This window comes from Caretta caretta, chromosome 16, assembly GCF_965140235.1.
Source record: "Caretta caretta isolate rCarCar2 chromosome 16, rCarCar1.hap1, whole genome shotgun sequence".
In the NCBI taxonomy this organism is placed as follows: Eukaryota; Metazoa; Chordata; order Testudines; family Cheloniidae; genus Caretta; species Caretta caretta.
Window position 1 is genome coordinate 16,369,725 of NC_134221.1, and position 26,515 is coordinate 16,396,239.

At 44.5% G+C, this 26,515-nt stretch overlaps 1 protein-coding gene across 4 annotated transcripts in view; it reads right to left on the bottom strand.

The window, feature by feature from the left end:
• The window catches only part of DDX31 (DEAD-box helicase 31), a 73,372-nt gene that overhangs the window by 38,586 nt on the left and 8,271 nt on the right, over positions 1 to 26,515 (bottom strand). For 2 of the 4 annotated variants that reach the window (XM_048823118.2, XM_048823116.2), the window contains exons 7-16: positions 26,178 to 26,222; positions 24,029 to 24,070; positions 21,855 to 21,919; positions 18,209 to 18,328; positions 17,715 to 17,821; positions 16,985 to 17,208; positions 15,979 to 16,155; positions 12,115 to 12,174; positions 4,549 to 4,599; positions 2,668 to 2,807 (exon numbers count right to left, since the gene is read on the bottom strand). In XM_048823118.2, coding sequence (XP_048679075.1) covers positions 2,668 to 2,807; positions 4,549 to 4,599; positions 12,115 to 12,174; positions 15,979 to 16,155; positions 16,985 to 17,208; positions 17,715 to 17,821; positions 18,209 to 18,328; positions 21,855 to 21,919; positions 24,029 to 24,070; positions 26,178 to 26,222 — 1,031 coding nt within the window. Of the gene's footprint in view, positions 1 to 2,667; positions 2,808 to 4,548; positions 4,600 to 12,110; positions 12,175 to 15,978; positions 16,156 to 16,984; positions 17,209 to 17,714; positions 17,822 to 18,208; positions 18,329 to 21,854; positions 21,920 to 24,028; positions 24,071 to 26,177; positions 26,223 to 26,515 lie in introns of those variants that run through there. The other 2 variants (XM_048823123.2, XM_048823117.2) reach the window with 2 other exon arrangements.

A 26,515-nucleotide genomic window follows, 5' to 3' on the forward strand; every position in this document is an offset into this window, starting at 1 on the left:
AAACCATACAGCATTCCTGAACCCACTGGGTATAACTGTTCTCAGCAAAGCCAAAATGGAACGGTTTTGGCAAAGGCTAACCCTCCTCTGAGATTTTAGAAGCCAAATAACGACTTCAGGTACAGGTGAAAATTAAGTAAAGGTAATCATTCCTAATTCTGAAAGAGATTTTCATTCAGGAACATGCTGCATCTGCTCTGATTATTTACGACTGTGAACAGTTCTGAACCTAAACCCAATGCCCACTGGGGGAGGAAAAAATCCTCCTGGCCAGATCCTCAGCTGGCATAAATCAGCATAGCTGTTAATTTACACCAAAATTCCAGCGACCTGTCTTGTGCTTTGTCTTCCTAGAAACACATTTTACCTACTATTTTACATAAACCGATAAACCCATCAGGACTTTAATTAAAAGCATATTTTCAGTTAAGCAAAGAAACAAACCACAAACCCAAACAACTTATGCAGGCTTCATAGAAAGATACAAAGAAGATCCAGGAACAAAAGTTCTCATGGCAGTCCAGCGCCTGCTGGCTTTTGCCCTCTACCCTAGTTTAAATGGTCAGGATTATCACCGTAACGCTCAGGTTATGAAGTGTGGTGGCAATTTGTATGGATGGCACTTGCTGCCCTGAGCTTCAAGTTGCCTTTCCAAATCTTTTCGGTAATTCTTTAGCACTCCTCTCTAGCCTGTTGCCCCCTTACATACACTGCCACGATGATTTGGAAGAGAACAAGATATGCCACTACATACAAGCCAAACCACCAGCCTGTCCCAATTAGCCACACATTTCTCTGATCAGGTAACTGTGGATGAATTACACTCCACTCTTCTAGAGGCCCGCAATCCTATTGCAAGCAAGTTTTATTACGAAGATTAAATTGAAAAATAAGACAATATACTCAGTGTAATTTGGCTGTACTGATTTCAGAAGGGCTAAAATACATTCACATACACCTCCTCCGGTCAAGCTGTGGAACATAACATCTAAGGACACCCAATGATCAGTATCCAGCTCAACAAGAGGTCTCCTTAGCTGCCATAACTGCTAGCAAGCTCAGGAGACACTGCTCCTTAAACGTCTCAAAAATACCCAAAAGGCTGAAACTTTGTTAATTAAAATTAAAGTAAAATAAAAACATGCAATTTCACCTCTTTCTCTCACACAAATAAAAATACAACTTTCTACCTGGAGTTAAAAACTCACAATAATGTGGGATTTCACCTTTAAAATGTCAGTGCTATTTGTTACATGGAAGAGAAGGAAAAAAAACCCCAAAACATGTCAGCTTAGCGCTCCAGGTCTTGCTGGTGTCTGCTTAATAGATTGTTTCCTGGGATGATGGATGGCTCTTTGTTAGACCACTAAATGGCTCACTGCCTAGAAGAATCTGGTATTTGTTGCCAATGTTAGTTTATTTCAAGAATCCAAAACCAAACTAGAATCTGGGCTGTTCCACCCCATACATACACACGCAAAATAAAAGCCAGTTCATTGTATATCACAGTGATGTGACTTGGCTGTTGTTCTGAACAACAAGAGACATTGATACGAGGAGTACAGGAAGGTGTGAACGTCCAAATGGCTGGTGAAGAGATTTGGGACATGGTGGCAGAGTAACGAGCGCTCCAAAACAGCAGTGATTAGCAAGGATGGGGAGGATTCACTCTAGGATGCACAGCCCTAGTTAGAGGTAGGCTCTTTCCCTCCTAAATTGTGAGGAAGACTTTAGTGTTCACAACAACTTCAAGACTGATGGCTCCCAGACACAGAACTCCTATTTATACACAAAGCAGGTAGAGGCAGTGCAAACTTCCCCCACCTCTCAATGTACCTCATGTTGGGTCACCTCTAAGGGTCAGAAGGCAATTTGGTCTTCATGACACGTTCATCCTCGGTTTTATTCAGGAGGGAGCTGAGAGAGGGACTAACAGGGTGGTGGGTTTTGTGATGTGGATGCTTGTCCATTGAGAACTAAGACCTCATTTCATGCAGACTGCCGAACAGCCATCCATATGTAGGCTCTGGGCATCCTTACTAGCCTGTCTGGCCTTCCTCAGCCATACTCCCACATTCTTTGACTAGCCAGAGCCGGCAAGCGCTACTGAAGCCTCCTCCCCAGGCTTTGCCAATACACCTCACTTTCAGCCTGCAACACTCATGCCATCCCAGTGCCCTGTACAGTTCTACCAGCCTCTCTTAAGTAGGACGTGCAAGAGTCTCTACTATTGCAGTCCTGAGCCCAAACATATGGCACGGCTTGGCCAACTCTCTCAACTGTGACCTGCAACTCCCCAGTTATGCCAGTCCTGGATCTCTGGTGAAGAGACAGCATGAACTCTGACAACGTGGACAAGTGTCCAGTAGCCATTAGAGGTGCTCACTTGACTTGTGACCTCCAGTAGGCAAAGTCTGAACACAGGGCTTTAAAGGTAACAACTGTGCACAATAGCTCCCTTCCTTGCCACCCCCCACACAGTAAATTTGTCATACTGAGGATTTTATAGGTTTTAGTTCCCTCTTTTTGCCATTCTGTGGCTAGTCCTGAAGCACAAGAATTAATAACTCTTATTAAAACCTGTACAAGACACAGTCCCTCTGCAAGTGCCATGGAAGGTTAATTAGCTGAGATGAGCTGAAACTTTTGTTCAGGTTTCTGACTCACTTAATCTTGTGAGAAGCCAGCGAGTTGACATATTCTGCCTCCGAAGGAGTCAGGACGAGCAAGCTGTTCCCGTGACAGCCAATCCGAGCCGTCCTCCCAATTCGGTGGACGTATTCCGCAGGCGAAGCCGGAGCGTTATACTTCAGAAGGAAACATGAGAGGGAAAAGGAGGAATTAACAGAACACGGTGGTGTTAATTATAAACAAGGCACCTCGTCTATTAACGTAGAGAGGATCCGGGTGCCTTGCCTTCCTTAGAAAGGGGCTGTTTATAAAGAACCCATCGGACTGATCCCTGGAACCATCACTCAGCTCAGCCTCATCAGCCATAGCAGGGTTTTGACATGAGAATGTGACACATTGGCCAAGTTTCAGATAATAGGACAGTTTCCCCATCTCAATGTCTCTCTTCGCCTTTTAAATTTTATTTCTACACAGGCTTGTCAGTAATCTGTTTGCCTTTTTTTTAAAAAAACAAGATTGCCCACACAGAGCAATAAGCTGCCTGCAGTACATTTGGGAGGAAAGCTGCCAGGAGAAAGGAGAAGGATTCAAATTCAAAGTCAGGCTAAATTGCTCTGGTTTATTTAAAGTGAATCAGTGCCAGTTACTCGGCAGAAAACAACCACAGGCAAAGTACAGGTGTACAGCTCTTTATGTAGGAGGTAGGTGATGGATACAGACCAATTGTCTTTCCATCTCTACTCATCAGACACTATTAACATTTTGATTAAGCCCCCAGTAATAAACCAGTGACACCCATTTACTTCAGTAGGCATTAAAGGTGTTCAGCAATTTGCAGCATCAGGTCCTATAAATTGGGACACGTCCTCCCCCAAATCGTCCTGGAAAACCAACACGCACAGAGATACTGCTTAGAAGTAAGCCCTCTGCAGTTTACTTGGAAAAAACCCAACGACCAAAGCCCATTTTAGTCTTTGCCCTTTGGCAAAAATTCTACTGGCTAGAGGTCTGAGTAAGACGCTGTGAGCAATCTAATTGCTCTCTGCAGGTCAGTGCTCATGGACACTGCTCTCAAGACAACCGAGCTTTCGCCTTCTGGACAAGCACAAGTCTCCCAGGGCCTTAGATAATTTGCACTGTGTTCAAGCACTGGCAACTATATCTTTGGATAAATAAATTTGGCCTGCAAACTAAACACTTTGCCCCCATCCTCCTCTGACCAGCTATTTGCTACAAAATCTCTTTTTTTTTTTAGCTAAAATTAAAATCAGACTAATTACATCGAGGGGCGTGCTAGAAATTAAAAGGCTTTTTTGTTGGTGAACATAGCATGCTAGTACCCAACCATCTACACATCTGCTGGGAGGTGGCAGCACCTTGGGCCAGCTGCCATCACAGCCACACTGCTATTTTTAACATGCTGGCTCGATCAAAGCTAGAGCGTGCCTGAATTACACCCCAGAGCTGCAATGGAGATGGACCCTTAGTAGGTGAAAATCTTGGGTTCCATATTTCTCCTTGTATTTTTTAAAGTCAACTTTTAAAATTTACAATTATTTTAAAGTTATAAACAATATTTTACACACACTCCTCTCTCGCCCTCAGTCCTTGAACTTACAACCTGCCATTTATTCAGGGTTCGATCCAGCTCCCACTCAAAAGAAGGGCAAATCCTGCTGTGGAAAAAGACGGTACCTGGGAATCCTGTGACCCAGAAGGAAGCTTGGGCCCCGATCCTGTGGGATCTACTGCACCTGTGGACCACGGCACTTACGCAGAGACTGTAGGACTTGACCTAGCATGGACCCCCGGCTTTCAGGGATTGTATCCAGGTATAAGAGTATCAATACAAGGTTTCACTTGTCTGATCATGAATATATAGTATTTATTTACACACGCACACACACGGAAACCTACCTGAACAATCCAGGTGACCTGAGGCAGGTCTAATCCTCGTGCTGCGACATCCTTTAAAAGTAATTTAAAAAAACCACAATTTTTAAAAACTGCTTACAAAATAAAGGCAGATACAATGCATTCAGAATGATTGATATTTGGGGAAATGCAGAGTTTCAGGCTGTGGGAGTTTTACATACTTTGTTTAAATAGAGACAGACAGAAAGTTTAAAACCAATGTTTATGAGTTAAACAAAAACAAAGTCGAAAAAGGGTTTTTACAAAACCAGAAATATTTTCATTATTCTGGGCCAGACCCTAGCAGATGTAAATATACCCACTTCACTGTAGTTATGCTGATTTATGCTAGCTGAGTCTTTAGCCCTTTAAATTCTATGGGAGAGATTCTGCCCCCCTCATGCTCGTGATGCCTTACTTCTTGATTGGTGCCACTGAAGAAAACGGAAGTGCTCAGACAGGAAGATACTATCCACTATGACTAAGGGTGGCAGTATGTAGCCCTCTGAAAACAATGTTACTGTTTGAATTTAAGCGTTCCAATGCAATGTTTGCAATCTGGACGTTTCAGCTTGTGCTAGTGCATGAGAACCTAAGAGTGGAAACCGACTTGCCTGAGTTTACTTTCCAAGCACCTGCTTCTTATTTAAAAGGCCAAAAGCACTTCAGTAGAGACCAAGACTTGCAGGGAGCAGGTGGGCTCCTCCAGAAGATGGGAGCTGATCTAGCCATTTGATTTACACTGAACGGGTTTTGATTTGGAGCAATAAAACTCAGCCCTGAAGAGAACAGTCTGAAATCCTGCCGCTGCTGGGAGAGTTATACGAAGCACTGGCTAGTGAACTGGCTTACCAACTTACAGAAGGACTTTTGAGTGAGATCCTTTGACATACCCACAGTCAGTGAAGATTACAAACAAACCTTTTCGAACAGGTCTTAAGGTTTAAATATTGCCCTCCAAAATAGCTTCAAAATCCCCATCCCTGATTTCCTGCAGCATCAGTATCATCCTTACACATTCCTTGGATTTAGCAATCGCCCCACTCAGTACAGTGGCAGTATGCAGATTTGCCTCTGCTGGGAAATGTTTTGGAACACATGTATCTTTCAGCTCATTGCAAAATAGAACACATTAAGAATGTAAGTAGGAGCCTAATGTGCTAAAAGTGTGTCAGCCGCCCACTGAAGTGTCTTCAAGCAACTCCCACGCACGTGAAAGACTAGGAAGCCGAAGTTCCAGCAGCAAAGGCCTTCCCATGAACGCCAGCCAGGTTACACTGTGGCTCCAAGTGAAGTCAAACAGGAGCCACTTTGCATAGAGACTACTTAGGGTATGTAGACACCTGCGGCTGGCCTGTGCCAGCAGACTCGGGCTCATGGGGCTTGCGCTGAGGGGCTGTTTAATTATGATGTCATTGTTTGGGCTTGGGGCTGCAGCCCGAGCTCCGGCACCCTCCCACCTTGCAGGGCCATGGAGTCTGGATTCCAGCCTGTCCCCCAACGTCTACACTGCAATTAAACAGCCCTTAGCCCAAGTCAGCTGGCACAGGCCAGCCTCGGGTGTCTAACTGTAGTGTAGACATACCCTTAGAAGTCAACACATCCTTTCGCTCTGAAGCGCTCATTATGAAATGGCTCACTCCTACAGTCAGATGAGCAGAGGTGCAAAAAGTCACATAAGAACATTAAAGCAAATAAATAGGGAGAAATCAATTTTGCAGCAGTACGGGAAGATCAGAGAGGTCAATACACCCTATTCCTCTGAACCTGTGTTCTCAAGCCCCAGGTTGAGAACCACTGCTGTAAACAGCATTATCCCCATTGTACATTTGGGAAAGCAGTCAGAAAAATGAAGAGGTTAATTCTTGTCCTAACAGAGAGTCAGGGGTAGGAGCTGAGATTAGAATTTAGGAGGAGTTCCAGGCTCCCAGACTCCTGCTCAGTTCATTAGGCCATGCTGCCTTCTCAGTATCAGAAGCAGGATTCAGTTTAGTTTGCTAATTACTAACATTTATTCTCTTGAGGATTATACCAGCCTTTTAAAATGAGGTCATATGATTTACTGGTAATTGGAAAGCTCTGCAGTCCTTCAGAGATTCCTCAACATTAGCCCACGTGCGTCTCTTGTGGATCCTATTCCTATAAACTGCGTAGCGTGAAAGCAGCACAGGGCAGTTCGGTGGTAAAACTCTGAGCCTATTCGCCTTCTGCTGCTGGGACACCCCATATGCAATGAGATTCTTACTTCATAAACCTCCATAAAATACTCTTTGGGAATCTGCTCTGGGAAGGTACCAGACAGAGCTACAGAATCGCGGGGATAAATATCCCTTTTACAAGCACCAACTAGACTAGATGGTCACATTTAGCGGTTCTCAATGCTCCAGAGGTGACATCCTGGTATCAGTGAAGAAAAGTGAGGTTTAAATTTGATTTGACCAACTCCTTCAGTTCTGACCAGCTATTCGATTCCATTCTAAAGACCCAGTTAATAGAAGTGGGATTTACCACACGCAGCAGAGATATGAGAATGAGCTCTGACTAGCCCCAGTCCACTTTATAACTAGATATGCTGCCACACTCAGTGTGTCGAAGCACGCCAGGCACGGTACGATGCATGTCAGTAATGAACATGCTGATATCATCGCTAGTACAATTAGGGCCAGATTTGCACGTGGCCTCAAAGAAATTGCTGGTGCAAATATCAATAATTCCATCTCTACCCAGCTGATCTGAAACACAGCCAGGTAGCTATCACTTCACTACAAAGAGCCAGGCCTGCAACTCAGTGAGTGCAAAAAGGTGACCACAGTCATCTGTGGGCACAAGAACTGCTCCCGCAAAAACAGAGGCGGGGGCTGAAAATCTGGCTCTTAACTTCACATCTTTAGTGGAAACGATAGAGACCCAGAGATTACAGGTGAGAAAAGACTATTCTGCATTCATGAGGAAGTCCAGAGGATCTTCCATTTAATGCTCCCCTTAGTTTTTCCAAGGCACATGACAAAAGCGAGAAAATGCCCTTTGCAGCCTATCAACACCTCTCCGTAATCAGCTGTAGGGATCCCTGCTGGCCCAAGCCAGGAGCTCCTCCTCCCACCTGGTGCCTGAGTGCACTGCCTCCACAGATCTCGACAGCAATGGGCCTTCCATCCGGGAGTGGAACATGGAGACTATTTTACATGAACGATGTGAAAGGAACAGCGATAGAGCAAGGAGGAAAAAAACCGCAGAAGCCGTATACACGTGTTTCATCTGATCCCATCTGCAGCTAGACTGGAAGCCGCAGAAGGGCATGGCATCAGGACGTATCCAGGCAGGGGGACCACTGAAATTGTTGGAATTTCTGCTCTCACCGATTCGTGTCACCAGATTGTGTTAGTTGCCTGTGGCAGGGTGTGGGGTCAGGGAAGTGACTGAGGAAGCTAAACAAGGTGAATTGCCACAAAACATTACCGATGGACATGAAACTTTTGTTTGGGCCTCGGTCCACTTGGTCGCTCTTGTGCAACCTAATGACGGTGAAAGAAATCACTAAAGTCGCTTTTGAAAGACACTCAATGGTGAGGTCTTGAAGATCCTGGGCTTGACAATTGGTTGCCTACATGAGGCCTAGAAGTACAGATGGAAGGCAGCTTGCTCAGGTGCCAGGCTGTCAGTTGGATTAAAATGACTCATTTATTTACCAAAGAACCTCACAAAGTGCTTTAGCTAACAGAGAGAGAGGGCCTAACAGCTCTCTGAGCTGGGGAAGGCGCTCTCGTGCTTACCCGGCCTGCCAAAAGTCATTACTGCTGAGTGTGGAAAGCCATCAGCAGGGTAGAGACCCCCACCGGCAGGGTGACAGATTGGGCTGCGTAATCAGAGGAGGAAGGAGAGAGCACAGAAGCTGTCAGAGGCGAAAGCTCTTGGCTGGGGCCGCCAGAAAACTGGCAAGATGAGTTAGTGTGACTGAATAAACAGCAAACAATCTCCAAATGATCTTTCCTCTCTCCCTGGAAGAGATGAACTTGTTTAAAAGGCACATCCCGAAGGAAGCTGCGCAGAACTTCAGCTGCAGGAAACCCTTGGAGAGTCATAGCCTCTTTATTCTTTGTTTGCCAGCCTACTTTGCATGGCAAAAAAAAAAATTATATTATATTATATAAATAATGAAAGAAACAAAGCATCACAGGGACTGCCACCATGGAAAGATGAGTGAGAGAGACGCCGGAGTCACAGAGAAATAGGAAGGAAGAGGGATTTTTATTTTTCCACGGCTCTTTGTTAAGTAACAGAAGCCTGCGTTTAGTGAGCAAGACCTGGCACCTTATGGGTACAAAGCACGTAGAGGGCTTTCTAGTAAAGGGGCTGGGAACTCCCCCACGTGAAACATTTTCACTGCTAGTCAGGGAATGACAACTGTATAGAAGACACCGGCTGTCAGATAGAGCAATGAACTAGTAGGCAGGCACATTTCCTGGCTGCCCTGGGGACGTGCGTGTTAGGTGGCACCTGCAGTTCGGGAATAGTGCTAAGTGTCTCTCTTTCCCTAAGGTATTTATATGGCTCGCATTTTCCAGACGGGGCAGTGAGGCACAGAGAGAGACAAAGGGCTTGTCTGTGCGAACACTTAATTTGTGGTAAGCTGGGGTGTGACTTGGACCTGCACTAGTCTGCACATACTAAGGATCCATGTGGATCCTGCAGCTACACACTAAAAGCTCCTTTGTGTGCTTTAATCAACTCCCATTTCACGGTGGGGTAAGTCAAAGAGCACTAGGGAACCGTTAAGAGTGCAGCAGCAGGGTCCCCGTGGACAGTCAGCAGGCTAGTGCAAGGTAGATTTATACCCCGGCTTGCCACAAACTAAGTGTTCATACAGACAAGCCCTCTGTGACATCCTCAGGGTCACAGAGGACGGCTGTAGTAGAAGAGGGAACAGAATCCAAGTCTCCAGAGTCCCAGGCTAGCACCCTAACCACTGGAGTATCTTCCTTTCTGTTCCCCTTCATCCTATTTATCTTCCCGTCTGTCCCCACCCTGTTCCCAAGAGCGGAGTATCTTGTAAAGGAGGTTGTCGTAGACTGCGTCTCCTCTCCCAATCCATCTTCCTGTTGAATGGTCTCTCCCAGGAGCAGGTGCCCAGCAAATTGCAGCAAATTGATTCATCTCTATCTCTTTGTCCAAGGCTCAGTCTCCTCCCTCTACTTCTACCTGGGAAGAAGGTAACCAAATCTTCCCGTTCTCTCCCTTCCCACCCAGCCCCGTTGCAGCTGGATTCTGTGAGCCCAAGGAACCAACACCAACTTCCCAGCTGTTTATAAAGGGTCCATGCTGAGTATAAATGTACTTAACTAAAGATCACCAGCCCAGAGACATACTCCTGCAGCCGCCTAGTCATAGCTTGAGACAAATGAACAAAGCAGGGCACAAACCAAGGAGCAGCTCCGGTTTATAAAACAGGCTAGTTCTCCAACTGCCTTTGTCTAGATTTGTGCTAAAGATGATCGCGGCATGTAGCTAGAAATCAACAGGCTGGTTTAAGGAAGTAGAAAGCTTCACCCACCACCAACTGTTGTGCCCTCGTGTGATCTGGTAAAGCATCTACTATGCACTGCGGTTCTTAGATGTTGAGAATCATCCAGTTAAAACCATGGCACAATGATTAGCAGGAGGAAGAGGGTTAAGCCACCAGCCTTTCATTTCTGCGGATTCTGGGTTCCAAACCTGGATCAAGTTCCAAGTGAAAAGGAATTTTCAAACCAGCCCTTTGTGCCATGTGACCGGCACAGAAGAGGTGGGGATGTATTGAAATTCAGGAATGAGGTGCATTTGCACAGCTGCACCGTGCTCATTATAATTCTCCCTAACTTCTGTGGATGGATTTTGCGGCTCACTCCCCTTGCACTTCATCCATCTACTTAAAGCAGATCTGAATTTGTGCATTGATGGGAGATGGAGGGACCAAAACTACAGACTTGATAACTTTGAACATATGCCACACAGAAAAGACAACATGTTTATGTTCCATCTGCACTTCTGCAGAAAACTGGAACAATATGTTGTTAGCAAACCTACATTTACTACCCATCAAACCTTCACACAGCCTTGCATGCTGCTTTCTAAATTGGGATTGGCCTATAATTACACAGTAATATGCTACTTCCCTGAAAATGCTTTTAATATAGAGCGCGAGCACAGATTCTAGTAAATAACAGTTATATAGTATTTAGCATTACCTAGGCTATGACTTCACTACCTGCCGCATCAGCGGGTAGTGATCAATCTATTGGGGATAGATTTATTGCGTCTTGTCTAGACGAGATAAATCAATCCCTGAAGCAACGCCTGTACTCCACCTCGGCAGGAGGAGTAAGCGGAGTTAACGGAGGAGCTGCCGCGGTCGACTCGCTGCCGTGAGGACGGCCAGGTAAGTCGAGATACTTCGACTTCAGCTACGCGAATAGCGTAGCTGAAGTTGCGTATCTTAGTTCGAACCCGCTCCCCCCCTGTGTAGCCCAGGCCTTAGTATTAGTTTCAAAGTATTTTACAAACATCAGCGAATTAATAAGATTTACAGCCCTCCTCATGTCGCAGTAGATAAATATTATCTTGATATTATCGGGGAAACCGAGGCACAGTGACTCAATCAAGGTCAAGCAGCAAACGGAAGTGGGTTCCTCAGGCCAGGACTAGCATCAGATGGGCACATTTTGCAGGTGTCACAATCTGGGAGAAGCAACACTCTGAGTCAAAGGCTCCTCTATTCAGGCTTGGTAATCCCAGTGCAAACTATGGCTTTTACATACAATACATTAAACTACAAACCCCCACAAACCTGCCACCTTTTCCCTTTAAGAACAATATGTCACAGCAAAGAGAGTAATTTCAGAGCTGGAGAGGGTTTCTCAGCTCTAATTATTCCCGATCACTGTAATTTACAAGTTTGCCGTGTGTCGAAATCACCAAGATTCACACGTTTTCAGATCAACAGCTGCCACTATTAGAGAGCAAATCGTGCAGCCTTCTGCACCATTGCAGCAGGCTAGCTGTGGCACTGACCGGTCAGAAGCTAGAAGTGGAAGATGCCACATCTACACAAAGGTGCCAGCAAACTTTAGTAGAGCATGGCAATTTCCCTCCCCACCCTTGAAGGAAGCTTGAAGGGCAAGCCATGGATAGCAACAAAGCAAAACACAGTTATAATGAAGTAGTCCTCTGGTTGGTCTTCCCTTTAATCCCTGCATGTTTGTGTCTTTAACCTTGGGATAGTCATCAAGTCAGGACAGCTTTTCGTTTACTGCACATGTAGGGCAAGTTGCCACAAATGGACACATTTTCCAAGACATGCAGGTATACAGACACTTTACATATAGTGCATTACATGCAAGGATCATAAAGTAATTTACAAAGAGCGGTAAAGTTCCTATTCTACAAGCGAGGGAAACTACAGCATACAGCCGATAAATGCCTTTCCCCTAGAGAGTCAGGATTAAGTCAAGGTCTCCTATCACCAAGTCATCTGCTCTCCCACTCCCAGATCAAGACCCATATAGTCTTTTGCATGTTGTATGCTACTTTACCTACAGTGCAAAGTAAGATGCCTGTCTTGCATTGTAAGAACTCCTGGAACACTGCTGTCCTTTCCTGGAGGATAAAAGAAACACAGCACATGTTTATACTCTGTTGTAAAGCAAATAACTAAAATTTAACAGTTTACGTTTGAACCCTCTTCATCGTCCATCATTTCTGTCCAGTTTCGAGAAGTGGGTGGAATTCTGTGGCTCCATCCCAGCACCTTAGGAGATTTGGAAGTGAGAAAAAAATCTATGGCAATAGTGGTGTCACTCCACACAGTAAAGACGATCACACCATCGAGGAAGGTGCAGCATCTGGTGCTGGCCCAAATGCATATGCTCAGCTCAAGATGGCCAACATCCCAAGGGCCTGTGAAGACGCAGGTGGGAGGGTGATGTTAGTATGCTGAAAAGAATCACCTGTATCTGTGGGAAAAGGACCCACCAAAGAAGAAAATGGTAGTTTACGTTGGACTAGAACAGAGGGGGGCAAAGTACGGCCCACAGGACCCCTCCCTCTGGCCCCCGAGCTCCTGCCAGGGAGCGGGGTCAGGACAGGCTTGCAAAGGAGCCAGCTCAACTCCCCAGCAGCGTGGTGAGCGGGGCGGAGGCTAGCCCCTGGCCCCTCCCATTCTGCTCCCCTCCCTCCCTCACAGTCACAGTTCCCCCAGCACCTTGGCAGCGTGGCTGCAGCTCCGGCCGGGTGGCACGGCTACGGCAGCCAGATCTGGTGCTCCAGGGCGGCATGGTCAGGGGGAGTTCAGGGGGTGGGGGGAGGCAAGGAGCAGGAGGGCTTGCATGGGGGTGGTCAAGGAGCCTGGGCCCTGCTGCTGGGGAAAGGGGCAGAGCAAACCAGGGCCCCTCTTCCACCTCCAGCATGCTTGGCCCCTGTCCCCAGCAGCCAAGCCCAGACAGGAAGCAAGCCTTGCCCGACTGCCAGGAAGAGCAGCCAAACAAGTAGGGGAAATGCACAGGGAAAGGACTGAGCCCCCCTTTCCCCAACCCCAGAGGTAATGTGGGGTGGGGAGAGCAGGGAGGGTTGGATGGGGGGGGGCCCAGGGGAGCGGTCAGGGGGTGGGGAGCAAGGGGGGTTGGATGGGGGTGGGAGTTCCTGGGGGCTGGAATGGGGGTGGGGGCCAGGCCATGCCTTGCTGTTTGGGGTGGCATAGCCGCTCTCAGCCTTCCCTACCTGGCCCTCCATACAATTTCTGTACCCGATGTGGTCCTAGGGCCAAAAAGTTTGCCCACCCCTGGACTAGAAGGAGGCAGGTCTAGTTGCTGGCTTAGATATAACTCTGCCTGGGAGAGTCTATGAGGTTCCCCCTAGCGATCAAGTTGGGTTAAAGCACTGTGACAGTGAAAAAAAAAAAATCACTGCTTTCCTCTCCCCCAATCCATGCAGCACTCACATCTTGGGGGGCTTAAGTATCAGAATCATCAACTGCTGAGCTGAATGAAACATTTTCTCAAACCCACTCTAAAGCGAGACCCTCCCTGCCATTCCCCCATCAGCATCCCCAGGAAGACACTCGCATGTGGGGAAGCAGCTTAGCCTTGTCCCCATGGCCTGGGCCATATACACTGAATTGTCACCAGAGACGTCTCTCACCCTAACAGAGCTTGGAACACGGGCTCATCTGACATCACCTCGCACAGCTCTGCCAAGACCCGACACAGCTCCACCAATTCACCTCCAGCTCTACCTGCAGAACCTTTTGCTATTCCAGCCCTGGGACTTTCCTGAACAGACACTGTTTATTGCATCCAACCACACTGTATTTTCTTGTGAAATAAAAAGGGACTTTGACTTACATCACCCCATCAAACCCACATGAGGCAATCCTTGAACCCAGGTCTCCAGAGGCAAAAGGCGAATGCTTTAATTTACTGTACCACCTGGTCTCCACCACCTCTCCTCTCTGCTCAGCTGAGGGAAGTCAGTGAACATGTCCCAATCTACTTTCCTGAGTTGTCTTAGATCTCACCCTTTCCATTTCTCTAGCTCAGGCTCTCTCTAGCCTCAAGAATATCACACGTCTCTTTGGTATCTATTGGCAGCAGGTTTTTCCCCCCCAAGGTATCCTTGCCCTCACTCTCCAAGCCTTGCTCCAACTCCAATCCCTATCAGTATAGGTCTATTTCTAGCAGGGGGCTAGATGAAAGAGGCATCTATGGAATCTTTACCCATTTGCGCCCTGGCTGGACGCATCATTCTGCTCCGAGGAAGGACACTAGCGGCCTGGGCCTCCCTGACATGCCCAACCTTCTCCCAACAAAAACGGAAGAAAAGAACGCATTGCATCTTGTTGACACTGACAGCAGCCGTGCTCAGCAGTACCATATGGGATCCACAATTTAGCTCCATTAATGCTCTTAATTTGAAGACATCAAGCACTAATTACACACTGGGTACTAAAAAGGCAAAACCCTTCCCTTGATGCCAGCTACTTAGTGGCGTTCTGTTGCCTTAACAGCTGGTCGGGGTAGAGTCGGACCAGACCAGGCCTGCTTGCTCTCAGGCGGGCAGGCTGAAGGAAGGCCAGCATACAGGACAGCGAAACACATGTTCCTGGTCTTGGCAGGATGGGAATGAGCGAGAGAAACAATGGCTCTTCACCTCTTGCCTCATCAAATGAGCACTGTTCATTTGCCATCTCTGCCTTGCTGCTCAGGGCAGGGCAGTGACTCTCCCCCTGGGAGAGGGGCAGGGAGAGGGTTGCTGACTTTTCAGAGACAATGGCTCACACGTTTCACTCTCCTACTAAGAGAGAATGAACATTCACAGCAGAAACTGACACGCTTCTCCTGGCCTCTCACTTCCTTCTGGATCAAATCTTATTCTAATCAGCTGGTCAGCGAGGCCCTGCATATCCAACACCAACACACCAGTCGCTTTTGTTAGGTGATCTTTCGTTGGGTTGCTGTAATACAATCCCCTGCCAGACAACTCCCTCCCACGGGACTGTTCTTTGCAGCCAAAGCCACTCTGCTCAGCTCCATAATAATGGGGCCAGCAATTTGTTAGCTGATACACTGGCTGACCGAGTCCTGAATGTTATTCATAATAAATGTTATTTTATATGATTATTTCCTTTGCTAGTCAGAGAACTTTCCTGCCTAGCTCAGAAAGCTGAAAATGTAGGCTCACGAAGGGGCAATGGTTTAAGTTTGTCCACTGGGGAACATTGTGTGACTGCATCAGCGCACTGAAACAACAGCACAGCTTTGCCGTAGTGCTTCGCGGGCGTGGATCACTCTGCATATTAATGCATGGGGAAACCGAAGGCCCCACAAGGTGAAACAACTCACCCAAAGTCACACAATGGATCATTGGCCGAGTCCGGTATAGAAGCCAGGTCTCCGGACTTCCATACCTGTGCCCTAACTGCTGGGCCATGTTGCCACACTTAAGAGGGCTGACCAAGGCTGGAATCAGAAGAGGAGGAGAAGGAAGAGGAAGTTTCTGCTACAAGACAGCATCTGTAGACCCCTTCACCAGTGTTCTGTTCACACCATGTGATCCCTTGGGTATAAAGAACCCATAACATGCCTAGAAGCACAGCTGCATAGATTCAACAGCACAGTGAGTGAGCAATTTCCAGTCCTAGCACCATGTACCAGAGGGGATGATGATATTGACCTCCTTTGTAAAGTGCTTCGAGAGCCACCGATCAAAGGGGCGATACAAAAGCGAGGTATTCGTACGATTATGATGTACCAGTTTTACCCCAGTCACGTAACTGGAATGTGGTTGTAGAACAAAACGGAGGATGTGAAAAAACTTTTCCTGTGGGGGAGGAGATTAGGGTGGAGGGGCAAATGGGGACAGTCCTCAGCCCACTCCACTTTTAATACACTCTTCAGCGGTGCTCACCTCCTGTCCCATGCTGCCGTGCAGTCGCAGGAACTTTAAGTGTGAAGAAGGGAGCGGCAAACGTTCAGGTTCTTCAGCCTTTTGGCCGCCCAGCAGGATTTTCAGGAGGAGCTCATGGTGGAATTCCACTTGCTCACAGCTGGAGAAAAAAACGATCATCTTGTGGCGTTTTTCAAACTGCAGGGAGAACAAGAACACACACACGGCCATGTTTATAAGCCTCTGACGATTCTCTGAGCCCCCAACGACCTCGATTTCTAATACATCCGAAGACAGACCAATTAAAAATGTTGGCACATTAAACTGGCTGCTAAAAACCAAAGTTCACATCCCGCACACAGGAGCCTCCCGGCTGAGCTAGGAAGACAGAGGGGAACAGCTCACGCTGGTGCCCTGCACGCTCCACTGGCTCCTAGTTCACTTCTGAACACAGATCAAAGTCTTAGATATAAGCCACATGGCCCTTGATGGCCTAGGACCAGGCAATGCCCCTATCTGAGACAGCTGTAGGCCACTGGAACACTCCAGCTGACAGAGCCTAGGCTGGGCTCCTCGGGTGCTGAAATAAGGGATTTCTCAGTGGAAGGCCCCAAGTTCCACAACTCCTGACCAGAGGAAGTTAGACTGAGCCCAAGTCTGACCTTCATCAGAACACAATGCAATTTAGGTATTCGTGTTTCCAAACGGGGGTGGGGGGTGTGCGTGTGTGTGTGTACACCATATATGTAGAGCTGGCCCTCAACCCCAGAGCCCTTGAAAACACACACACAAGAGTTGGATTCAGTGGAAGTTTAGCCCAAGGAAGGAGCTCAGGATTTGGTTCACAGACAAAATCAGGCTACCATGGAATGACTTCGGCCATTGGATTTTATGCAGCAGAACACAATCCCATCTGCTACTCGCTTTCATTTTCAGTTGCATGACCCTATAGAAAAATAGGAGGCAGAAATGCTCATGAGCCACTTCATTCCAATCAGGTGTGAATACAACACAGACGGAGCCTCACCTTGCACTTCCCCAGGATAAAAGCTGCTAGGGTGACAAGCCGCAGTTTGCTGGGAACCAGCACCACATGCTGTTTGAGTTTTTCCGGTATGGCAAAGCCTTCCTCTACCATGCGGGCTGGTGAACACATGGCTTCCTGTTCTGGTGTGGTTCTGTCCCAGGTTTCATCCACAATGGCAATGCTCACTGGATCATGCAAACTGATATCGGCCAACCTCGTTACTCCTGCACCAAACAAAATCCATTACACACAAAGCAGAAGCTTCTCTGCAAGTAAACTGTAGGAAATTGTTCCGCTTTGTCTCCCTGAGTATTAATGTAGTAAACATGTGCACCTCAAGAGCAAGGCATGCTGGTCTACAGGAGCAGTAGAGGTCAGCTTGAGGTTGATGTAGGTGTAACGTTGTCAAGAAATTGGCAAAACATTCCGACAGACTTCAATGTTTGATACATGAGAGATGTGTGACCTGAGAGAGAGGCATGGTCTAGGCGTGCTCTACAATCAGAGCTGCAGGAACAATTGATATAGTGGGGGTGCGGAGAGCCATTGAACCAAACCCTGTCTATGATGGAAACCACTTGAAGCCGGGGGTGCAGTAGCACCCCCAGCATCCCTAGTTCCAGCAACTATGTCTATAGAATCATAGAATATCAGGGTTGGAAGAGACCTCAGGAGGTCATCTAGTCCAACCCCTGCTCAAAGCAGGACCACTCCCCAATTTATAACTTACCCTCTGTGAGCGTGGCTGAGAGCAGGACATTCTGCCGCCTCTCACTCTCTGCATTTAAAGCATTGAGTATCACGGTCACATCCTTCTCAAAGCCCATGTCCAGGATCCTGCAAATAAGATGGAGACCACAGAAGACATTATGGGAAGAGAGAGGAAAAGAGAAGGAAGAGAAGGCTCAAGGTTACATGAGCCAATTAGGAACATAGGATGGGCCATAGTGGATTAGACAAGTGGCCTGTCTAGTCCCGTACCCTATCTCCAACAGTGGCCAGCACCAGATGTGTCAGAAGGTGCAAGAATCCCTGTAATGGACAGCTGTAGAATAACCTGCCCAGAGGGAAACGTCATCCAAACCCCAGGCACTAAGTGGTTGGTTTATGCCCTGGAGCATTACGGTTTAGATCTCTTATTTTTAAAATGTTGAATACATTATCTAATGTAGCTGTAGAGGTTCTCGTTATCCATGTCAAATGTCTAAACACTTAAAAGTTTACCTGTCAGCCTCATCCATAATCAGCCACTGAATACGACGGAAGTGAATGCACTTTGTGGACTTGATGTGATCAATCAGGCGGCCAGGAGTTGAAATGAGAATATTTATTCCTTTACGTAATCTGTTCAAATTAAATTAAATAAAGAGTTCACAGTTTATCCTTAATCTGGTAATAGCAGTGATCTGGACTTGGGAACTGGAGCCCGCAGAGTACAGGGGAGAAATCCCATCCCCACTACAGTCAATGCCAGAACTCTCATTGACTTCAGTGGGGCCAGGATTTCACTCTAGTTCTTTAAAGAGAAGATGCTTCACACAGCTAAAAAGCAACCAAGGACAACTCATCCCTAGTTTGCAAGAGATGCATCTGAGTTTTCAGCTTTACTCTGCAGAAGTGCCCAATCTTGGATAGCAGCATGCGTATTATCATATAATAGCTCACTTCACTCTTCAGGTTATCTACTACACTAGCTCTTCATTTCCATCATTAATATAAATAATACATGGCACTAATATGGAGTTTTCTATCTTCAAAATGCTGTACAAATACAGCTAATTAATGCAACCCGCTGCGAGACAGGCCAATATTTTAATCTCCATTTTACACAGGCAGGGTTAAATAACTTTCCCAAGGCCACAAAGTGAGCCAATATCAGAGATTAAAACACAGGCATTCCTGGCTCTCAAGTCTTGTCCTCATAAATGCAGGGGGTTTTCCTATGTCAGTGACAAATTTAGATAACGGGGGTTTGAGGCTATCGTGTGCATAAATATATGTGCACACACGCAAACACAATTTGCTTATATATAAACAATAATATAAAAATACAGATATCCACACACCCCCTATATCTGGGTAGACTGATTTAAATCATCACTGTTAATCATGACTTAAATCAGCAAGCAGGAAACCTAAATTTAAAGAATTGATTTTAAATCTTCTCTTGCATTTGTACCTTTTAGTTATTTTCCTTAGAATGAATTTTTTTTTAACTGGTTGGTAATGATTAAAATATAGCTTTTACACTAAATTTGGTACTTGTTTTTGCTAACCAGGAGGATACACTGTATCTATACACATTTACTTTAGCAATTTTATAGCTGGATATACATTTCATTGAATTTTACATGGTTTATAATGTTAGCTAATGGCAAGTGATGCATTTCTTATTTACTAGATGATAATTTCTGATTTTTTTCAAGCCGCATTTGGATGTAAACTGGAATTCAATTAAAATTGCACAAAACCAGCATTTTAAATTTGTGCTGGATGTACCAGAAAAAAAAGCAAGTTTATCAAAACAAGCTCTGCATTTAAAACTGGTTTCTAAAACAAAGGAAATATTAACTGTAGTTAGTGAACTGATGGATTATTTCTGATCAGCATAGGCCAGACTTTCAAAGGTATGTAGGCACTGTACCGAGACATGCTCTGTTCCTGTACTCTGATGCCCCAGAAACTTCTCAGACTCTGTGCAGTAAGAGGCAACTTCATGTGATTTATTTACATTCCCATCACCAACCCCAACACAATCTTGTGCAGCAAATTTTTTTACAGCGCTTCGTCACCTTTAGCCCTTTCCCACAGGGCTAGGGAGGAACAGAGATCTCCCTTACTTGAGCTCTCGGAACACACCAGCCTCAGCTAGCCCAGGCCCTCTCTCCACTACTTCCTCCCTGTGCCTTTCTTATAGATGGGCTAATTGGTTCATCAGCCTTCCCAGTTAATTATCTTACATATCCCCACTAGGCCTTGTGTGGGGGAGAAGGGCTGATGGTACATAAGTGATCAGAGTGCTGGCTCATCTTTAGCTCCCAGCACTGCCAAAGGCACCTAAAGATGCAGATAGGTGCATCGTAGGATTTTCAAAAGTGCCGACACAGGTTGGGCACCTAATTCCCATTGACATCAATGGGAGTTGAAATTAAAGAGAATTAGCACCCAGTCTGCTTTGGCACTTCTGAAAACCCCAAAAGGCACTTATCAGCATCATTAAGGCCAAAAGTATAACTGGGTTCAAAATAGAATTAGGTAAGTTCCTAGAGGATAGGTCCGTCTATGGCTATTAACCAAGATAGCTAAGCCTCTGACTGCCAGATGCTGGGATTGGATGACAGGGTATAGATCATTCAGTAATTGCTCTGTTCTGTTCATTCCCTCTGAAGCATCTGGCATTGGTCACTGTCAGAAGACAGGATACTGGGCTACATGGACCATTGGTCTGACCCAGGATGGCCATTCTTATGTAATATCTTTGAACATCTGACACCACATCCTTCAAACATTTAGAATTAGTAGACCTCTTTGTCTTCCACCTGGTTTTTATTCATAGATTGGAGGAGAAAACCAGCTTTCCTGCCTTTTCAACTCCCAATCAGCTTCCCAACTTTGAATGAACTAATTCAAATGAAGAAAACATTCCCTCTGCACATACTTTTAGTTTCAGTTTAAGTAGCAATTAAGGCAAAAGCTTTTCTGCACAACACAATCTGGAAATACTTCCATTTCGAAAAAATGTAAATACCAGCATTTGCTTCATTAGAAAGATGGACAATAATACGGATACTTAATGTCAAACATGGCTGTGACATTTATAAGTTTGAATGGATCACAAAAAATTAAATGCATTTTCTTCTTGATTTTATATATAATTTGAAAAGCAGCATTAACTCACTCAGAGTTGAGGAGGGCTCAGTGAAGCATCATATTTTTAAAATGTTATTTAAATGATTTTAATTGCTTACAGCAAATTTAACCATAGAAGGTTCATTAAAAAAAATAATTTAAATGAAAAAAAAAAAGAAGTTTTGATTTTTAACCACACAAGGTGTACATGTATGTATTAGAACTGGCAAAAAAAATTTCCAATGGAAAGGATTTCCATTGGAAAATGCCTTTTCATCTAAATCAAAACTTTCTGTGGGAAAGTGCTGATTTTTGAGGAAATTTTGAAAAAAATTAAAATGAAAGGTTTCGATAATGTCGAAAAGTTCCATTTTGACTTCTTCATAATAGAACACTTCAATTTTTTGTTTTTAAATCTATTTTACATGATAAATTAAACTAAAAAAGTCAAAATCAAAACAAACAACATTTGAAAATTGTTTTGCAGAATATTTAGAAAATCTTTGGTTTTGTTCCGATTCAGAACTAAAACAAATGTCAAAATCATGGAATTTCCCACTAAATGGAAATGTTGGTTCCCACACAGCTCTTATATATGTATAATATCCACTCATGCAAGAACACTGTTTAGGATTATTTGCTTACAATTAAATAAAAAGGGTGAGATTTTAACAGTAGGGGGAAAAAATCCAGCTGTTATCTCCATGACAAATACATTCCTGTTTCAGACAGTGCTGTAGACTAAGCAAATATAGGTGTTTGTCAGAGGAAGAAAAACACTGACTTCGACAGGGGTCATCTCATCAGAAGGCTCATCAACATTTTAAAACTAGAGCTAACTGAGGGAGGCGAATGCTCCCTGCTGACCCAGTCACTAGTTCTGTGTAAGATCGGGGGGGGGGGGTCACCCCTTGATCAAGCCACAAGCATCTCTCCCAATAAAAAGGCATTCTCAGCAATAGAAACAGATGAAAGGATACAAGTAGAACCCAAACATAATTTTAAGAAATTGGCTTCCTACCTGGCTTTTTCAGACTTCCTCTTTTCTCCCCCCATTAGCACGCCAGGCACAATCCAGGTAAATGGCTACAGTGGGGGTAAACCAAGACCTATATGAAGTAGTCTTAAGAAGAGGCCTGATACTAATCCAAAACTGATTTTTCTTGACAAAAAGATAGGCAACTCAGATTTATAGCTGTGCTTCTGATTTGATCTAACAGATACAGCCCACGTGCACTGTACTACCTGCAGCTAAATATCAGTGGTAAATTTAATTCTAGCTATTTAACTTGCTTCTAATGTTGTTTGGGAAGATGGAAATACAATCATTTTTGCATCGCTTCCAATAGTATAATAAGTTTCCCCCTCCACCCTGTGTAACCTAAATGATCAAAGACAATTTGCGATTCTATTTCTTCCTGTTGCCTTTTAAGCAAAATCTTCCTATAGCCAAGCAAAATATAAAGAAACATAATAAAGATCCTTTATATAGGTTTGTTATTGGGCTAATAAAGGCTCCCAAGGTGAAATACCAACTCCACTGAAGTCAATAGGAGTTCTGACATTGATGTCAATGGGGTCCTAATCTCCAGCAGAATAGAGCGAAGCCCAGTTTTTAACAGTTGAAAACAAAATACGGACCCCCTCCACCTCATTCAAGAGGGGGCTTGGAAGAAAGATGGAACATAAGTTTTAACACGGTACATAATTAACCACAAGATATGTAAAGGCCAGGACACTGCTCAGCTTGTGACATGCCATGTAGGAATACAAGAACTCCCCTTACGGAGCGGGCCATTGGACCATCTAGTCCAGCATACCATCGCCAATAATTTATTACATTTAAACTTATAATAAATCAAATAAATAAATAATATTTTAAAAGGAGTGTATCCAAGGTTCTAGGTGCCCTAACAAACACAATAAAATCCCAGCAGCATTAATATTTTCAACAGGAATTCAGCCAGCTCCTTACAGAAATGTCTTTCCACCCCTTCATCATTATGGGAAGCCCTTACAAAAACCCGATCAAAGAAATTAGCTATACCAGGAAATGTAGGCCTCACCAACACTACAAATTTTACCACACTGGGCCATCATACCATAACAAAGCAGTGGCCATGACTGTATTTTAACCAGGTTTAGTCTTGCTTGTGTGGATATTACCTGTTACACATAAGAAAGAAGAAAACAAGAGTGCAAGTCCAATTTTCCCCTCCTCATTGAAATGTCACCTTTAACTGCTCTAGATCTTGATGGAATGCAATTGGCCAATGTTAAAAGGAAGACTTGAATTTAATATCGAAGATCTTTTAATTATGACATTTAATTACAAAGAAAAAATGACTAAAATATTTTTAAAATGTCTTTAGTATAATTTTTTTAAAAAAACACCTTGACAGTAGGGTGATGGGGTAGGACTTGGGAAACTAGCTGGCTGCATGGGAAGGCAGAGACTAAGGCCTCGAGCTTGCAAATGCTTATTCATAGGCATAACTTTACCACTGGCCGTCGTCCCATTGAAATCAATGGAACTACTCACGGAAGTAAAGTTCAACATATGAGTAAGTGTTTGTAGGACCATTGCCTAAAGCTGTTGTGAGGGGCGTTCTATTATTCTTACCCTCATTTTCTTTGGGTTAATTTAACCAAATTAAAAAAAAAAAAAGTACCAACACAACACTTTGCAAGACTCAAATTTCCGCACACATTCAAGAGGCCCTCTGATTCCCTGAGGCCCATTTTACTACATCAGAGCCTTCTCTGTCTAACATCAGTCTGAGTCCAGTGGTATCTGTCCCGGTAAGAGTTCCCATTCAGAGACATGGAAATTCTGAAGCAGTGGCAGGCATCTCTAAAAACAAAACATTGCAACAAATCTATTTTTAATATCTACTACTCTTCTTTAACAAATATGTATTTAGCTCCCTAGGGTATTAGAAAGAATCATCACAGCAGTCACTGAATAGTTGAAAACATCCAATAGGGAAAATCAAGCTTAAATGTGCTCAGCTTTCCCTTGAACGTTAAAAACAAAGTGAACTGGTTTTATTCTTTACTTTAAGGACTAGATATCCTGTTAGGTACGGAGTCCCCTCAACTCCCTATTGCGCTTAGGGGAAGTGACGATGCTTAGCATCTCATAGCAAAAGGCTCGGGAAGGAGTGAAAAGGAAATAAAGAATGAAATCCTTACCTTCAGCAATTTCTGGACTGTATCAAAGCTCTGTAGGGCTAGCTGCAGATATCAACAGATGGAAAATAAAGTTTTATGGAAGTCTGACACGTCCGTACTAGAAAGATAGCTTCACACAATTTATATCAAATTTTGATTTTTCTGCAGACTCTTAAAAACTGGTGATGTATGTTGGTGATGAATTCTAAATATCTTTATTAAATAAAAAAATATACCCCACCCAGTATCCTATCAATTAAACAGTCAGCAAAAAGGAAGAAACCTCTATTTGCTTTGGACCTATACAAAAACAATGTCTTGTGCTCCCTCTGCTGGTTCAAATTAATAAAATTAATAAACACTGTTCTCAGAGCTGTGCACATTTCCGTTGACATCTTCGGTGATGCTGATGCACAAGAAAGAAACTATCCAAGGCATGCTGGGTTTTCCTTCACTAAAACCAGTGTGGGATAATATGGAATGTCTTCCAGGAGAAAACTGTTAGAGAAAGGGAGTGTAAACCATGGGTTAAAGCAGTGGACTGGCAGCCAGCACTTGTGGGTTGCGTTCCCAGCACTGCCACTGACTCAGTGTGCGACCGAGGACATGCCATGTGACCTTTCTGCAACTTCATTTCCCCACCTGCAAAGTGGGGATAACATTTACCGAGCACACGTTGCACATGTATATGAGTGAGGCTTATTTATGTGGGTAAAATGATTTGAATTCCTCTGACGAAACGTGGGCAAGTGCTAAATATTATTTATTTGCCAAACTTTCAAAGAGGCCATTACAAACCCTGGAAAGTAAAAATAATACCAATTGTAATCACAGACTAACTTTATAAATGTACTCAACAGCAACCCTTTAATCCATTTTATGAACATGCTTAGTATTTATGCAGCATCCTGGGGAATCAGAAAGTTTGCCACTGTAAAAAATTTAAAATAGCTTCAGAGCCTTCTCCCTTCCCAGAATTGAGCTGAGATACTGCAATGCAGGTTGCATAAAACATTGTGCCCAAAACTAGTTACCTGTGATCAATTCTCCACATGGAAGTTATTAGCGTTTGATATGGAAAACATTGATACTCTGCTCTGAAATTGCCTTTGTAAGGCAAATAAAATAAATCAAACAAGAGTTCAGAGAACAAACAAACTCCTGGTTTGCGTATACATTCACTGATGGATTTGAAAAGGGGCTTTAAAAATCAACAGGAATGTCTGTATAAACCGTTGCGTTTGCAGCACTGATTTTACTCAAACTCTCCCTTCCCATACTAGACAAATTTCTCCCTTCCTATGTATTAAGCCAAGGAGCTTCCAGTGTTGCCACCAATTCTTAAACACAAGGGGAAACTTGGATGTTTCTCCCCAGCTTACTTCTGTATGGCACTGAAGGCAAGAGAAAACATTTCATACTGACAGCAAATATTCTTACTGGAAGAGGAAGATTTGAGTGAAGGATTGGAAAGGAGAGAAGAGATGAACCACCAAACTGTCCCACTGGGCTTCCCAAATCTCTCACTCTTAAATGCTTACTTTTTGTTAAATTAAAGATGACAGGGAGACTTTGATAGAAGGGAACACATGGGGTACAGAACTGAAATCAAGATTGGACTGCCTCTCTTTATAGTTCACCACTAACTGGTAACATGCCAGCTGATCATATGGGATATCCCGGGAAGAAACATTTCCATGTGGGGGATCTGGAGACCATGTGGGCCAAAGATCACCACTGGGAGTTGTGGGCACAACTCCGCTCCCTGCAATGGAGTCGCAAATGCTTATGCCAGGAGTTGAATTCGGCCAATAATTCCTCCTGGCAATGACACGAGCCACGAATCTCTACCTGAAAATCTACCCCTCGGCACTGGAATAAAATCAAGGATATCCCTAAAAGATCACAGAGCAAGAACTAGGTTGTTATAATGTAACTTAGGGTGGAAATCAGAGCGTAGGGCAGGAAGCACTGAACTCTCCTGCACTTGAAAGTTTTCATGTAAACTTCTCACTAGCTAAGACGGCTCACGAGCACTCTTGAGCTTGCCAAGAGCCCAAACCTGCTCCTCCTGGAATCAATGGCCAAATACTCAGGGCCTGAGAAAGTAACAAGAACCACAACTCTAAAATGCCTGCATGAACCTTCGAAAAAAGGCGACTTAACTTACCTCTCTTGTTGGAACTAATATAAGTGCATAAGGCCCATCACTGCGCTGCAAATAGAAGAGACAGGGTACCATTGAGCAGAATGCACCGTGAACTCAGAGAATCGTAGAAGACAAAGGTGGCTATTCGCTCACGAAATCAATCCTACGAAGGTTCAAGACAGAATTGTCCCCCTCACTGCATTGCCCAGTCCAGTCTGAAATGACTCAAAGCAATGGAGATTCCATCACTTTCCTTAAGGCTTCTAGTGAATTTCTACTAGACGGCAGAGCTCTGTTAGGAAGTTGTTCCCTGATATTCAACCTACATTTGTTTTTGCACAGTGTCATTCCATTACTCC